This window comes from Erythrolamprus reginae, chromosome 1 (assembly GCF_031021105.1).
Source record: "Erythrolamprus reginae isolate rEryReg1 chromosome 1, rEryReg1.hap1, whole genome shotgun sequence".
Taxonomy (NCBI): domain Eukaryota; kingdom Metazoa; phylum Chordata; class Lepidosauria; order Squamata; family Dipsadidae; genus Erythrolamprus; species Erythrolamprus reginae.
Window position 1 is genome coordinate 25,850,816 of NC_091950.1, and position 17,470 is coordinate 25,868,285.

Sequence of the window (17,470 nt, forward strand, 5' to 3'; positions counted from 1 at the left end):
GGACTTGGAGAAGACCGGCCCTGTGGATTCTGGTTGGACGTTGGGAGATAAGTGGCGGAAGATGGTCCCATAAAGCATGGCTCGATGAGATGGCAAACCTATGGCATGCGTGCCTCAGGTGGCACATGGAACCATATCTGAGGGTACGTGAGGCCTATGTCACCTCAGCTGATTTTTGGGCTTATTTTTGGCCTTTTTCTCTCTCCCCAGGCTTCAGGAAAGCCTCCCGAAGCCTGGGGACAGTGAGAAACGTCCCAACCAAAAGTTCAATTGTGTGCTCACCCCCAGCCTCCTTTTCTTTGTCAGAGGTTTTCAGGAACTTCTGCGGCTCTGGACAATTGCAACCAGGCCTCGCTCACCTCAGCCCATTTCTTCTGCAGCCGGCAAGGCTTCCCTGAAGGCGTCTGCAGCCAATAACAGAGCTCCAGATTGATTCGGAGCTCTGTTATTGGCTACACAGGCCTTCAGGGAAGCCTTGCTGGCTGCAGAAGAAATGGGCTGAGGTAAGCGAGGCCTGGTTGCAACTATCTGAAGTAGTAGGGCAGCTCCACCGAAGGTAAGTGGTAGGGCAGCTCCACAGCTTCATTGAGGCCCGTACTTACACCTGACAATATTTTGGCTTAAATACCTAATCCAGCATAGATATTACAAAATATGGCAGTGACTTTTTTAAAAAAAATTTTTTACTCAAACCAGAATGGGAATTTTTTTTCCTTCCTCTTAATTATGGCATTTTGTACTTTCAGTGTTTGTTTTTGTGTCACTTTTTAAAATACAGGTAGTCCTCAACTTAGGACCATTCATTTACCGACCGTTTGAAGTTACGACAGCACTGAAAAAAGTAACTTACAATCAGTTTCCCATGCTTAGAACCACTGCAGTGCCCCTGCAGTCACATGATCAAAATCCAAGCACTTGGCAACTTATAGAAACATAGAAGACTGACGGCAGAAAAAGACCTCATGGCTCATCTAGTCTGCCCTTATACTATTTTTTGTATTTTATTTTAGGATAGATTTATGTTTATCTCAGGCATGTTTAAATTCAGTTACTGTGAATTTACCAATCACGTCTGCTGGAAGTTTGTTCCAAGGATCTACTACTCTTTCAGTAAAATAATATTTTCTCATGTTGCTTTTGATCTTTCCCCCAACTAAATTCAGATTGTGTCCCCTTGTTCTTGTGTTCACTTTCCTGTTAATTTATGACATTTGCTTCATTGCAGGGTGATGTGATCAACAGTTGTGACCTTCTCAGGTGGCTTCTGACAAGCAGGTCGGTGGGGAAAGCCCAAAGGCACTTAATGAGCATGGCAAAAATGTCATTTTTTTTGGCCCACACAGTTAACAACCGCATCAGTTAGTGACCGAAGTTCTTGTTCCAGTTATAGTCGTAAGATAAGGACTACCTATAAAAGTTTACCAAATCTTTCATCTTGTCCTGCAGTGCAGTTCTCTGGCAGATGAGGAATGTACGGATTTCTCTAGTCCTAGCTGAACAATACGACCACTAGACCAGGGGTATTCAACCTTGGCAACTTTACGACTTGTGGAATTCTGGGAGTTGAAGTCCACAAGTCGTAAAGTTGTCAAGATTGGAGATCCCTGCACTAGACTGTTTTCACTCTCTGTGCACAGAAAGGGTGTGTAGGAGATGACCAGGCTGAGGCCAAGGGAGGGGTCAAACAAGTCATCAGTTTCACATCCCTTTATTCCCACAAAAGATCTAACGCAGTGATGGCGAACCTTTTTTTCCTTGGGTGCCGACAAAGCATGTGTGCGTGCTGTTGAGCATGCTTGAGTGCCCACACCCATAATTCAATGACTAGAAGACGAAAATAGCTTCCCCACCCCCAGATGCCCTCTGGAGGGTGGAAACAGCCTGTTTCCCAACTTCTGGTGGGCCTAGTAGGCTTGTGTTTTGCCCTCCCCAAGCTCCAAAGGCTTCCCTGGAGCCTGGGGAGAGCGAATACGCCCTCCCCCATTCCCCTGGAGACTCTCTGGAAGCCAAAAATGCCCTCCCAGAGCCTCTGTGCAAGACAAAAATCAGCTAGCCGGCACACACATGCACATTGGAGCTTAACTAGGCAACGGCTCGCGTGCCAGCAGATATGGCTCCGCGTGCCACCTGTGGCAACCATGCCATAGGTTCACCATCACTGATCTAACCCATCTTGAACTTCATTGACTCTTATCTATTGCCAATTTGCTTTCACTGTCAGATTCTTGTAGAGAGCTTTAGAAAACAATAAATCTCTATATATTCATTTGAAGTGCCTGGACTTTCTGCGCTCGGGAGGGTTTCCCTATATTTCTCCTTCTTTCCTTGGGAGCCGTGGTGTTGCAGTCGTTAGAATGCAGTACTGCAGGCTACTTCTGCTGACGGCAGTTCGATCCTGACTGACTCAAGCTTCCATCCTATCGAGGTCAATACAATAAGGACCCAGATTGTTGGGGGCAATACGCTGACCCTGTAAACCACTTAGAGAGGGCCGTTAAAGCACTGTGAAGTGGTATATAAGTACTATTGCTATAGTTATATATATATATGCATTCAATTTTGGTCACCACACTACAAAAAGGACATTGAAACTCTAGAGAAAGCGCAGAGGAGAGAAACCAGGATGATAAAGGGACTGGAAACTAAAACATATGAAGACAAGTTGCAGGAACTGGACATGGTCAGTCTGGCGAAGAGAAGGGGAGACATGATAGCAGTGTTCCATTACTTGAGGGGCTGCCACAGAGAGGAGGGGGTCAGGCTGTTTTCCAAAGCACCAGAAGGCCAGACAAGGAATAATGGATGGAAGCTGATCAAGGAGAGATTCAACCTGGAAATAAGGAGGAACTTTCTGACAGTGAGAGCCGTCAACCAGTGGAACAGCTTGTCTGCGGAGGTTGTGAGAGCTCCAACGCTTGAGACTTTCAAAGGGAGACTGAACTACCATTTGTCCAAAATAATAATAATAATTAATAATAATTAATTAGATTTGTATGCCGCCCCTCTCCGAAGACTCGGGGCGGCTCACAAAAACTCCTGCTTGAGCGGGGGTGGGGTTGGACTAAATGATCTACAAGGTCCCTTCCAACTCAAACAAACAAATAGATCTGTAGCACAGATATTGAAGTGATCCACCAGAACAGTGTTTTTCAACCTTGGCAGCTGTGCAGACTTCAACTCCCAGAACCTCCCAGCCAGAATGAAGGCTGATTAATTCTGGGATTTGTGGTCTACATATCTTCAAGCTGCTAAAGTTGAGAAATGCCAAATTTTAATCCACTTTCACCTAGGGAAGTACCCCGTGGAACTTTAAGCAGATCACTCTCTCTCAGCCCAGCCTACTCAGGTGCTCGTGGTTATAGGAAAATCCCCACATGCACTGTCTTGGGCAGAGATCTTCAAACTTGGCAACTTTAAGACTTGTGGACTTCAACTCCCAGAATTCTCCAACCAGCATAGCTGGCTGGAGAATTTTGGGAGTTGAGGTCCTCAAGTCTTAATGTTGCCAAGTTTGGGGACTCCTGGTTTTGAGCACCTAGCAAAAAGGCAGAACATAAATCCAAAGCTTAATGCTATTATAATAAGCCAGTGTTGTTGTTTTTAAAAAATGCAATATTCACAACAAACGACTGGGAGCTATCACATACAGTAGTCAACTCACTCCTCCGTTCTTGCCTACATTTTATCTAAATAATCAGGGACTCTCCTTCAGCTCAGGGTTTTTCCACAGCCATTGAACTCAAGAACCATTTAAATGGAATTGATGGGTTTGAAGTTGGGGTTTTCTGTGCTCAAACTATGGAAACTTATACTAGCTGCCTGAAACAGTTGGGAGCATATAGCATTTCAGAGCCATGTTTTGCCAGTAGCAGCTATCTAACACATTAGTTCCCGGAGATATCACAGACTGGACCTGGAATTTCTGCAGATTAAAAAAAAAGTGCTCTACCTACTGAGCAAAACTCCTCTCTGCCAAGAAAATTACTTTAGCCATGCAAAAAGAGCTATAAAATCTAGCTACAGAAAGATGATCTAGCAACCAACTAATAAACACTACTGTATTAACCCCTGCCAGCTCACACACATTTATTTAAAACATTTATATGGCCATCGGTCTTGTAAAACAAAAGCGTGGGCTGCTCACAATAATAATAAAGCCAAAAACAAGAAAACAAGACATACCAATCATCTCCAATCCACACATTCCTCAGGTTCCAACTGCACCCAACCACAATGCTTAGAAGACCTGGCCCTTTATGGCTTTCCGGAAGCTAAGAGTGTGTGTGTGTGTGTGTGTGTGTGTGTCGGATTCCAGAGGGAAGGATATTATTGCAAAACTGGCCACTGAGTTCCCCAGCCTGATGCTTGCCAGAAGTGCTGGACTTCTAATACTCATAACCTCAGTCAGCAGTGAAAATCCAAATTCAACATAATTTAAGTTAAAATGAGGATCAAGACTGTTGTGAGCAATAGGTTGACTCTATAAACCGCTTAGAGAGGGCTGTAAAGCACTGCAAAGCGGTATATAAGTCAAAGGGCTATTAATAATAATAATAATTATAATAATTATTATTATTATTTATTAGATTTGTATGCTGCCCCTCTCCGAAGACTATTGCTATTAAATATAAATTAAATTGCTTATCAAAAGGCACAAGGTTAGGAAAAAGCAGGATCTACCAAAAGGAGGCAATTCTCAAATATTCCTCAACAATTTTGAACCAACTGAAGGCGTAGTTCAGATACACCACTCGCCTCACATCCCCTTCAAGGCAAACTCATAAATGCACCCAAATATCTGGAGATTCAATTCCAAGTCAGGGTTCAAGTAGTCCTTGACTTACAACCGTTTACTTGCTTAGCGATTGTTTACAGTGGCACTGGAAAAGTTTAATTGGATTTGTATGCCGCCCCTCTCCGAGGACTGGGGCGGCTCACAGCACATAATAAAACAGTAGAAAAACAATCCAATTAATAACATAAACAATCATTTAAAAAATCTAATTTTAAAACTTCAATTAACAATTCATACTAGGAAACATTCATTGGTCAGAGGGGAAATCTAGTAATCCCAGGTCTGGCAACTCTTTCGGAAGGCAAGGAGGGTGACTTACTAAAAAAGTGACTTATGACATTTAACCCCACCACCACCACCGCAGCATCTCCAGGATCATATGATCAACTTCCATGTGCTTGTCAATTGGCATATATTTTACAGGGTTGCAGCAAACAGTAGTGCTAACCCTCTGCAATCTTCCCAGCCTGCTTCTGACAAGCAAAATCAAGGAGAGAAGCCAGATTTGCTTAATGATTGTGTGATTCACTTGTCTGCAGGGATTCCTTTTAACAGACATGACAAAAACAGGTCGTAAAACTGGGCGCGACTCAACTTAACAACTGCCTTGCAATTCTGGTCCTAACCGGGGTTTTAAGTTGAGGACAGAGGATATTGGAATTCACCAAAGCAAGCTCTCAGATTCAGTCTTCCTATCCACATTAAATGAACAAGGATGAGTAGCCTGCCTTACAGGAATTTTCTAGAGGGAAATACTGTATTTTAAAAGAAAAACCTTCTGAAAATGCTGTATTTCTATCTCACACATATACCCTTATTGATTAGCGGAGCTACTAGTGCAGTGGAAATAATTCAGAAAAGATGCTTGATCAGAACTTGCAGGAATACAAGCATAGCACCTCTCTGTAGCTATTTAAAGCAATCAGATTTTTCCCCATATAGGATCATATACTCTGCAGCTATTCCACAGTTTAGGGAAAAGACACGGTTGCTTTAAAGAGCCAGCAGATATGGTCTTCACTTCTGTGTTTCATTGCACCTTTGCACAGCTCTGAATATGATGTATTACACAGTCTTACTAGCGACTATGCAGCCTCTCTCCTCTCATTTTTCATTTTATTTTTTGGACTAAGAGCACTGGCCCTTTTGCTTTCCTTTAAATGCTCCTGTCCTACCATTGTTTTTAATAAGAAAGTGAGCACAAGAACAAGGGGACACAATCTGAAGTTAGTTGGGGAAAAGATCAAAAGCAACATGAGAAAATACTATTATTTTACTGAAAGAGTAGTAGATCCTTAACAAACTTCCAGTAGGCGTGGTTGGTAAATCCACAGTAACTGAATTTAAACATGCCTGGGATAAACATATATCCATTGTAAGATAAAATACAGGAAATAGTATAAGGGCAGACTAGATGGACTAGGAGGTCTTTTTCTGCTGTCAATCTTCTATGTTTCTATTATAGATACATAGAAACATAGAAGACTGACTGGCAGAAAAAGACCTCATGGTCCATCTAGTCTGCCCTTATACTATTTCCTGTATTTTATCTTACAATGGATATGTTTATCCCAGGCATGTTTAAATTCAGTTACTGTGGATTTACCAACCACGTCTGCTGGAAGTTTGTTCCAAGCATCTACTACTCTTTCAGTAAAATAATATTTTCTCACTTTGCTTTTGAACTTTCCCCCAACTAACTTCAGATTATCCGGGATGCAAATATCCAGATGTCCATTGGACACAAGAAATGAGAAAATATTTTTTATATTTCGCTATGGAGCAGTCATCCAACTTTCTACAGCCCAGATCATGATGGGTTTACCTTGTTAGACCCCCACATTTGCGATACCTTTCCAGAGCCCCTGCCCAGCTGCTGCCATCACCATTGCCAACTTTCTCTCCGGCTGCTGTTTTGGTGGTTTCAAAGTGCACCTCAACAAGGAGGAATTAATTAGCTGAAGATTGTTCAAGGCATGGAGAGGAAACAGTGGGGAAAAAACATTCCCTGGCCAAACAGCTTCTGGCAAAACAGTTCTTAAAATCAAGGGGGAAGGGCCAGGAAAGGGGCAAAGAGAGATCTGCAGACCTCCCAGCAAATCATCCAAGGACTTTATTAAACATATTTATGTAGCATTATGTAGTAGAAACATAGAAGATTGACGGCAGAAAAAGACCTCATGGTCTATCTAGTCTGCCCTTATACCATTTTTTGTATTTTATCTTAGGATGGATATATGTTTATCCCAGGCATGTTTAAATTCAGTCACTGTGGATTTACCAACCACGTCTGCTGGAAGTTTGTTCCAAGCATCTACTACTCTTTCAGTAAAATAATATTTTCTCATGTTGCTTTTGATATTTCCCCCAACTAACCTCAGATTGTGTCCCCTTGTTCTTGTGTTCACTTTCCTAGTACTATGGCATCTGCCTACCATAAACAGATATTTATTTATTTATTTATTCGATTTTTTTCTTATGCCGCCCTTCTCCTTAGACTCAGGGCGGCTTACAACCTGTTAGCAATATTACTTTTTAACAGAGCCTGCATATTGCCCCCACAATCCGGGTCCTCATTTTACCCACCTCGGAAGGATGGAAGGCTGAGTCAACTTTGAGCCCGTGATGAGATTTGAATCACTGACCTGCAGATCTAGCAGTCAGCTTTAGTGGCTGCAGTACTGCACTCTACCCACTGTGCCACCTCGACTCATTTTTTATTTATTTATTTATTTTGTCCAATACACAATAATACACAATGAAGGTTATAGAGGATATAGTAGGGAAGAAATATGAGATATAGGAGAGACTATAGGACAGGGGACGGAAGGCACTCTAGTGCGCTTATGTACGCCCCTTATTTTCTTCTGTAATGATTATTGATTGATTGATTGATTGGATTTATATGCTGCCCCTTCTCCGAGGTCTCGGGGTGGCTTACAACATATAAAGGTATCCTAAATAGAGAATCTTCTGTTGCATAGGGCTTAGATATTTGTGAATGGCCAAGAAAATAAAATACCATAGTCCAAAATGTTGAGCTCGCCCATATCCTGAGGCAGCTTATTTCCAACAGGTATCTCCAGATGTTTTTAGATGTCAACGTTTCTAATTCATAGGTAAGCACATTTCAGATCTGTAAGCCACACATGTGGGCATAATAAGAACAGAAGTGGTCTGTGCATTGGGGAAAAAAACATTTAACATGAAGCCCTGTTTGGCTTCAAAGACTAGACTAGAAGCAGCCTGCTGCATCTGGTGGCCTTGAGTTCCATGCCTCCTCGCAACCAAAAGGGGGTATTTACTTCATCATTTACTTCATTGCCATAGTCCAAAATCAGGGAATGGAAAACACTCTGTAAGATTTTTCGGGGGGAGGGGCTGGGGGGGATTCTGAGAGCTCTGCAATACCAGCCTCTGGACTGTAGGGACCCCCTCCTCTGTAAATAACTTTGATATGCACGTTTTAATCCTTCTCCATCGAGGTCTGCTTCAGCAACACCCCCCCCGCCATATCCTTCCTCCGCCTCCCCCCCCCGCCGCCTGGAGTAGCCCCCACATCTTTCATAACCTCTGCGGCTCCAGCGAGAGCCAACATCAGGCGGCTGTGAGGAAAACTGAGGTCAAACACCCCCCCCCCAGCTCGAGGCATTCGGCGCCCTCATTCCAGCGCATACAAGCAGACACGGCGGTTCCATTTCTCGGCGCGGGGGGGGGGGGGAGCGGCGGCTAAACTCCACTTGTCACGGTTGCCCTCCTCCTCCTCCCCCCACCGCAGGAAAATTTGGGGGACGACGACATATAGAAGGGGGTCTGTCGGAGAGGAAGAGACACACCAGCCGCCCACGTGTGCCTGGAGCAAACAAGCGAGCGCTGCAGAGAGGAAGCTGGCTTGCGCGAGTGTGTGTGTTATGTGTGGAGCGACGGACGACAGAGAGGCGAAGCTGCCACCTCAGACGCACCCCACTTTACACCCCGAGTAGGGTGTGTGTGTGTGGGCACGCTTGGTCTCCCCTGAGGCAAAGGCCGCCCGCTTGGGTTCGCCTACATTCCCCGCGTCCTCTCTCGCCTGCCCGTCGGGGCGACAGCGCAACGTGCCCCGGGGCTGTCCATGAAGGCTGCGTGTGGTGCCGAGGAAGATTCTCCCCCGTCTCTACCAAGGAGCAAGTCTTCCCTTCTCGGCCAACCAACAACACCACCCCCTCACACACACCCCGTCCCCAAATTCCGAAAGAGCCTCCCGTAACTTTCCCACCCACTCACCCCCTCCGGGGGAACGCCGAGCCCACCCGGGTGCAAAAGGCTCCGAGGGGAGCCCCGCCGGCGCCCAATCCGAGGGAAGAGGGCGCGCTTATTTCCCCCCCCCCCTTTCCTTCAGGGGAGGGGTCGCGGCTGTAGAGCGGCGCGCGCGCTCGCGGGGGCGGCCAACTCCGGCTTCAAAGTTTAAGCGCGGGGAAGAGCGGAGTTGGCTGGAAGCGGGGGGTTCGGTCGGAGGGGGTGGGGTCCCGAAGGCGTCCCCCCCCACCCCGGGGAGTAATAACTGGGGAGGGGGGGGCGTCCGGCCAGCGGAGCCTTGACTTACTTCTCGCGTGCTTGTCCGTCGGAGGGCACGCTGGAGCCCTTGCCCTTGGCGTACATGGCTCGCGGGGGGAAAAAAGCCCCCGCCGCGGCACCTGCCGTTAGAGGAGCCGGAGGAAGCGGTCTGAGGATCGGGGCAGTCGCCCGCAGCAGCGCTGGAGCCCCATCGCGCTGCCGTCGAGCGCTCCCCCCTCCTCCGAGCTGGAGCGAGTGAGGAGCCGCCGCCGCCGCCAACCACCCCGACGCTGAAGGAGGCTGGGCGCCGCGCCGATGGCTCCGGGCTGCCTCCGAAAGAGCGAAGACGGCTCCAGAGGACCCTCCTCCCCTCCCCGAGATCTCCCCTCCCCTCCTCGGCTTTTTCTTTTTTTCCCCCTCCCCGTGGCTGTTCCAAGAAAAGGGGCCTCCTCCCCCCTCCCTCTTTCCCTCCGTCGCCTGGCCCTCTTAAAAGGGCGATGCCATTTTGAATTTTTCTTTTTCTGAGGGAAAGGCGAGGAAGGGAAAGAAGCCCCGCTCGAGCCTTTTAAAGTCGCTGGGTTCGCGCGCTTCTTTTCTTGGGTCTCCCGGGTTTGTTAGAGCTCGGGTGATTTATGCGAGCGGGCTGGGTTCCCGCTCCGCGGTTAAAAAGCCAAGTCAGATGGGGAGACCTGGCGGGCTCCGTTGTTTTTGTGTGTGTGGAAACCGACCAGGCTTGTTGGATGCAGTTCTAAGTTCGGGGGAGTTGGGGAGGAGGGGAGAGTTAGTAAAGCTACGTGAAGCCCTGTCCCGTGTTTATTATGACTTAAGATAGTTGTCGGTATACGAGTGAACTCTGTTGCAAAATTCAAGGGGACCGGTTTTTTGAGCTTAAAACTTAAGGTAGGATTTTGGATTTTTGCTGGTCATTGTCCTGCCTTGGAAGAGGGTTGTAAATTTAAAAAAACAAAAATGTTATTGGAAAAAGGACAAACAGGGTGACCAGCAAACCTGGAAAACGGAACTCGAGGAATTATCAGGGAAATCGGCGGTTCGGGAAATATCAGGGAAATAACAACAACAACAACAACAATAATAATAATAATAATATAATATTAGATTTGTATGCCACTCCTCTGAGGACTCGGAATTTGAAAAAAAGAATAAATCAAAGGGGAGGGGAACAAGCTATTAAAATGTTTAAAAGTCAGGGGAAACTCATGTAAAAAACCCCCAACGAATTGCCTTGCCTGCCTGGCAGAGTCAAGCAAAAATGAGCATAACTGGCAACAACTTGCTTCCTCAGCTACCAATATTTCTCCACAGTTTAGCCGTTTGGTATGACGTCACCTACGACCACGCCTTAACTAGATCCCAATAGTTACAGGGAAATATCAGGGAATTGGAAAATGCTTTCCCCCTGGACACCCTGATAAATGGTAACTGTAATGAATGATTATTTATTTATTCATTCATGGGATTTACCTGCCACCCAACTCCAATCGGACTCTTACCATAATGACAATAAATACCAACAATATGAAATAAGTAAGAACAATAAATACAATTAAACAGACTCCAGTAAACCCCCAAAAGCCATACATATACTCATTCTTGGTCCCAGGTCCGCCGGAAAAGCCAGGTTTTGACGGCTTTCCAGAAGACCAGTAGGGCGGGGATAACACAGATCTCCAGAGGCAGTTGGTTCCAAAGTGTCAGAGCCACCACAGAGAAGGCCCTTCCCCGAGGTCCCGCCAAACGACATTTGATGAACAGGACCTGGAGAAAGCCAACTGTGGGCCCTTATTGGTCGTAGGGAAGTATGAGGTAGAAGGTGGTTCCGTAAGTAGTCTGGCAGTAAGCCATGTAGGGCTTTAAAGGTGTAATCTACTGCAATATTGCATGAAAAGAATCCATTTTAAAACTCGGGGGTTCTTATTGGTGCGGTCCAGTGTGCCGCTCTGGTAGTGGCCCACGGATTGGACAATTTTGGCACGACGGCTCTGGTGCTGTCTTTGCAGGTCTGTGAAAACCGCCATCTCTCCCCCCTCCCCATTTTTGGTGATTTTTCTGCTCTCTGAGCACGCGCAAAAGGAAAAATTGTCCCTCTGCGCATGCACAGAAGCAAAATCGCGCTTGGGGATGCACGTACACGGTTAGGCACTGGTTAGAGTGCAGCACTGCAGGCTACTTCAGCTAACTGCTAGCTATAGTTCAGCAGTTCAAACCTTACCACCAGCTCAAGGTTGACTCAGCCTTCCACCCTTCAAATGAGGACCCAGATTGTTGGGAGGAATATGCTGATTCTGTAAAGTGCTTAGAGAGGGTTGCAAAAGCACTATGAATAGCTATTGCTATTGCTATGGTGCGCACGCAGCGCATGGGCGGGAAGGTAAGAGGAACCTGCCCCTACTAAGAATCCATCTAATATCTTCTTTTTTTTAAATGATAAAGTTAAAAAAAGAAAATGAGACAAACACAACACATAACAGATAACAAAACATTAATGGACATTTCCATAATGTGAATTGTACGTGGTACACATTATAAAGGTGCAAAATTAGTATTATGACTATGAGAGGATATTTCTATAATACATAATTTGTTTATAGTAGTAATAATAATAATAATAATAATAATAATAATAATTTATTGGATTTGCATGCCGCCCCTCTCCGTAGACTCACTAACTAACTCACTAACTTATCACTAAATACGCATTATATATATAAGGATAGGTTGGTATAATTCACATTTTCATTCTTATTTTTCTTATGTTTAGGTCTCGTACAGTCAAATTTAAACTCAATAAGTTTATGATGATACCATCCGAACTTCTTATCAGTACCACCTATTTGGTGGTGGGGTATGTGTGTGTGTCATGGTGGTGGGCATTTTTTCACTATGCACTGTTTTATGTTGTGTGTATATTAAATTTGCTATAAAATGAATAAAATCAATAAAAATATATTTAGGAGTACCACCTATTTGTCAATTATGTTGTTGACCGCTAATTTTCGGCTTTTAAGGTTATTTCAAGCCATTTTGGTTTTATTCAAGGGGACACAATCTGAAGTTAGTTGGGGGAAAGATCAAAAGCAATGTGAGGAAATATTATTTTACTGAAAGAGTAGTAGATCCTTGGAACAAACTTCCAGCAGACGTGGTTGGTAAATCCACAGTAACTGAATTTAAACATGCCTGGGATAAACATATATCCATCCTAAGATAAAATACAGGAAATAGTATAAGGACAGACTGGATGGACCATGAGGTCTTTTTCTGCCGTCAGCCTTCTATGTTTCTATGTTTCATTCTTAGTAATTCATCTAATATCTTCACTAAATAAGAGTAATTACTTAAAGAGGGATCAGCACCCAAGCTCCTTACAGGCTTTTATTGTTTCTAGCTCCACAGAGTGTTGGAAATAAACCTGAAGTGAAGGGGCTCAGGTCTTTGGCCTGGTTCTTCTTTCAGCAGATAACTGAAAAAGGAGAAGGAACCCAAGCATGGCCTCCCATCAGAAGCTGCAGGTGACTTAAGGCAGATTGAAGTCAGGATAAGGTGTGCTCAACCCTAACAAGAGTTTCCCATCCTGTTCTCTCCTCCGCACATTAGTTGCACTGGAGGTCAGCTGTGAAACCAACAACTCCCACTGCACCATTTAATTCACCCATGGGGTGCTGCACCTTCCTGCCCAGTTTTCAAGCATTATAGGAGAGGAGACTGGACATTGCAGTCCTCTTCCTTCCCTTCCTCCTCGTCCTCATCATTCAGGCACAGCAATTTTAGTCTTCTGGAAGAAGAGGCACAGTTATCCCCAGAAGGCTGATATTCCCAGTGATGCATAAACCAAAAGGCCCTGCAAGGAGCCCTCCTCCCCCAACACAGGGCACAAGGGCTGACATTTCATTAAGTTCTTTCAATGGAAAGTCTATGATTTTTTAAATAAAGTCCTAGCCAGGTAGGCAAACAGAAGCCATTGTTTTAAATTGGAGAGGCTTTGGCCTGCCACAAGTAGAATAGTACTGTGGGAACTGGGGAGGGGTGGTTGCGTGAGAAGGAAAACTACTAGCCACAACACATTCCTTCCAGAGATTCAAGGTGACTGACCTTGGAGCATCATCTGTCGGCTGTGGCGAGGGGGGCGTTTGCCCAGATTCGCCTGGTTCACCAGCTGCGGCCCTATCTGGACAGGGAGTCTCATGCCCTTATCACATCGAGGCTCCACTACTGCAATGCTTTCTTCATGGGGCTACCTTTGAAGAGTGTTCGGAAACTACAAATTGTGCAGAATGCAGACGCTCGAGCAGTCATGGGCCTCCCTAGATATGCCCATGTCTCTCCAACACTCCGCGGTCTGCACTGGCTGCCAATTGGTTTCCAGACTCAATTCAAAGTGTTGGTTATGACCTATAAAGCCCTACACGGCATGGGACCAGATTCTTCGGAGAGAGGCGGCATACAAATGTAATAAATTATTATTATTATTACTTTAATCAATCAATCAATAGCATAGCATAGCATAGTAGGCATATGTTTCCATAGCATGAATCCCAGTGACCAGTTAGGTCCCACAGAGTTGGCCTTCTTCAGGTCCCGTCAACTAGACCAGTGTTTCCCAACCTTGGCAACTTGAAGGAATTTGGACTTCAACTCCCAGAATTCCCCAGCCAGCGAATGCTGGCTGGGGAATTCTGGGAGTTGAAGTCCAGATACCTTCAAGTTGCCAAGGTTGGGAAACACTGAACTAGACAATGTCATTTGGTAGCACCTAGGGGAAGAGCCTTCTCTGTGAGGGCCCTACCCCTATGGAACGAGCTCCCCTCAGAGATTCGTATTGCCCCCACCCTCCTCGCCTTTCATAAGAGTCTCAAGGCTCATCTATACCACCAGGTTTGGGGTCATTAGACACTGCCCCCTGGCCGATGAATCCATGTTGAGTTTGTTGACTGAATGGATCTGACTGCATTTTAATTGGTTTTCAGGTTTTTAGATTAACTTTAATTAATTGGATTTCTATGTATGTTGGTTTTTATATGTTGTAAGGTGCCCCAAGTCCTCGGAGAGGGGCGGCATATAAATCCAATCAATCAATCAATCAATCAATCAATCAATATTTTGTTCGGCACCAGCCAGAAGTACATGGGATGATTGTGGATGTTGAGGAAACCAGAGTGGTCCATGGAGCCAAGCTTGACTCATCCTTCCATCCTTCCGAGGTGGGTAAAATGAGGACCCGATTGTGGGGGCAATATGCTGACTCTGTTGAAAAGTGCTATTGCTAACATTTATTTATTTATTGATTGATTGATTGATTGATTGATTGATTGATTGATTGGATTTGTATGCCGCCCCTCTCCGAAGACTTGGGGCGGCTAACAGCAATAACAAGACAGCATACAATAATAATCCAATACTAAGAACAATTAAAAACCCATTATTATAAAAACCAAACATACATACAGACATACCATGCATAAAACATGTGGTAAGCCGCCCTGAGTCTAAGGAGAAAGGCGGAATAAAAATTGAATGAATGAATAATTAATATCCTTAATTAATAATAGTTATTAAGCAAAACATCATGCGATCATGATTTACAACCTTTCTTGCTGGCTTCCTTGATTTTCTAGACCGGATTTCCTGTTAAATTTTAATGTATGGATTCTCACCGCTTGGTGAATGCACCACCACTCTTTTCTAATATTATAAGAACACCAAAAGAATTTTTATCTACATCATGCTTACTCTTCTTGAATTGTGTGATAGGATTACTTGGTCTGCCATGGTTAGAGGTTGGACTAGAAGATCTCCAAGGTCCCTTTCAATATCAATAGCACTTTGATTTTTATAACGCTTCGCGGTGCTTTACAGCCTTCTCTAAGCGGTTTACAGAGTCCGCCTATTGCCCTCAACAATCTGTGTCTTCATTTTATCTATCTATCTATCTATCTATCTATCTATCTATCTATCTATCTATCTATCTATCTATCTATTTATTAGATTTGTATGCCGCCCCTCTCCGTAGACTCGGGGTGGCTAACAACAATAGTAAAACAACATATAACAAATCTAATATTTAAAATAATTTAAAAGACCCTAATTTAAAAACCAAACATACAACACAAACATACCATGTATAAATTGTATAGGCCTAGGGGGAAGGGACTATCTCAGTTCCCCCATGCCTGACGACCTTTTACTGACCTCGGAAGGATGGAAGGCTGAGTCAACCTTGAGCCGGTCAGGACTGAACTGCTGGCAGTCGGCAGTCTGCAGAATTAGCCTGCAATAGCGCATTCTAACCACTGCGCCACCACGGCCCCTATGATTCTGATTCCAATATGATTGCCCTAAAACAGAACTGTGATTGAGCTGTATAAGTAGAAACATGCAAGCCCCAGAATGTAAGATCTTAGTCCTTGTGGTTTATTAAGTCTACCTAGCATTACATTTTGTACCTACTGAGCGCAACAGGATGCTTTCAGGAAGGGCCATTATCAACCCACAAATGCGGTTGAGACTTCATGTTCCCAAGCAACCGGCTCACAGTAATAAAAACAGAGAAGGATATTTCCTCTCTGGAGGTGGGGACATACAGCCATCATATCTAGGAGCCAGAGGTGGGTCCTTGCCAATTCTGGCCGATTCTATAGAACAGTGATTATGAACCTATGGCACGGGTGCCACATGTGGCACGCGGAGCCATATCTGCCGGCACACGAGTTATTGCCCTAGCTCAGTTTCAACGTGCATGTGTGTGCTGGTCAGCTGATTTTCGGCTCGCACAGAGGCTCTGGGAGACCGTTTTTTGTTTCCAGAGAGCCTCCAGGGGGATGGGGGAGGGCGTTTTTACCTCTCCCGGCTTCTGGGAAGCCTTTGGAGCCTGGGGAGGGTGAAACACGAGCCTACTGGTGTTGTGGTTGGCTCTGGCCCAGCTCCTGCCCCAAGGAGTGGGGAGGTGGTTGCAGGGGAAAATTCAACATGTCACAGGCCTGTGTTATTGCCGACAGAATCAGTTCAGAGTTTAGTTTCCTCGGACGAAGAAGAAGGTGGGAGTGACTCGGCAGAGGAGGGCTTGGCACACAGCCCAGGCAGTCACTCTCCCTTATCTTCCGTTGATACAGATGATGACATTTTGGACCCACGCAAGCGCAGAATTGTGCGTAGAAGAGACCAAGTAAGAACATATTACAAGAAATAAGGGAGGCCACCTGTGTTTGGGTGGGGCTCCAGTAATTAGGGCTGCTGCTATAAATAGCAGCATGTGGGTTTGGCCATTGTGGAAGAATATCTGATCGCAGTTCCTCAGGAATCTTACGTTGCTGGACTTTGTTGCTTTTTCACGCCTTTGAAACCAAAGCAGAGCAACGCGTGTGTGTGTCCCCCTTCGTTGGAAGAAAAAGGGATGTGAAGTTTCTTCAAAGCTGCTAGCTAAGTACTTAATGACTGCTTAAGGGAAACTGTACAGACTACCCGGGTGTTTTGGGAAGAGTGCTCTTTGCAGTACAAAAAGAGTGCTTTGTTTCTTTTGAATTTTGTGATAAAGAACATTGTTTTGAATTTTCAAACATGTGTGTGTCTGAAATTTGTACCCTTGAATGTTCGGGAGGCTCCTATCAGAGAGCCCAGCAGAACAACTGGGCCCACCAGAAGTTGGGAAAAAAGCCGTTTCCGGTCCCCAGAGGGTCCTCCAGGGGGCAGGGGAAGCTGTTTTCGCCTTCCCCAGGCATTGAATTATGGGTGTGGGCACTCCCGCATGCGCGATAGCACACATCCACGCTCTTTTGGCACCCAAGGAAAAAAAGGTTCGCCATCTCTGCTGTAGAACCAGTAGTAACTTTGTGGCCTCAGTCGCTACAACTGACCCAAGCATGCCACGCCCCCGAACCAGCTCGTTCACCCATGGCGCCACCGTTTTGTGTTTTGCTTCTGCTAATAGGGCAGAAGCTGGGTTTTTTAGCACTGCGTGCACGCACCTAGACAGCACGTCAGGAAGCAAACTGGCAGCGAGGTGAGCCAGAACCCACCCCTGCTAGTAGCCGCTTAGAAAATGAAACTTCCATGAATTTATTCAATCGCTTCTTAAGTTACCCAAGATGGTACCTATCATGAAATCCCAAGAAAATTCCACAATTTATT

At 45.3% G+C, this 17,470-nt stretch overlaps 1 protein-coding gene across 2 annotated transcripts in view; it reads right to left on the reverse strand.

The window, feature by feature from the left end:
- The window catches only part of SSBP4 (single stranded DNA binding protein 4), a 97,324-nt gene extending 87,615 nt beyond the window's left edge, over positions 1–9,709 (reverse strand). For both annotated transcript variants that reach the window (XM_070747590.1, XM_070747598.1), the window contains exon 1: positions 9,378–9,709. In XM_070747590.1, coding sequence (XP_070603691.1) covers positions 9,378–9,433 — 56 coding nt within the window. In that variant the 5' untranslated portion in view covers positions 9,434–9,709. The remainder of the gene's footprint in view (positions 1–9,377) is intronic.
- Between the last annotated feature and the right edge of the window lie 7,761 nt (positions 9,710–17,470).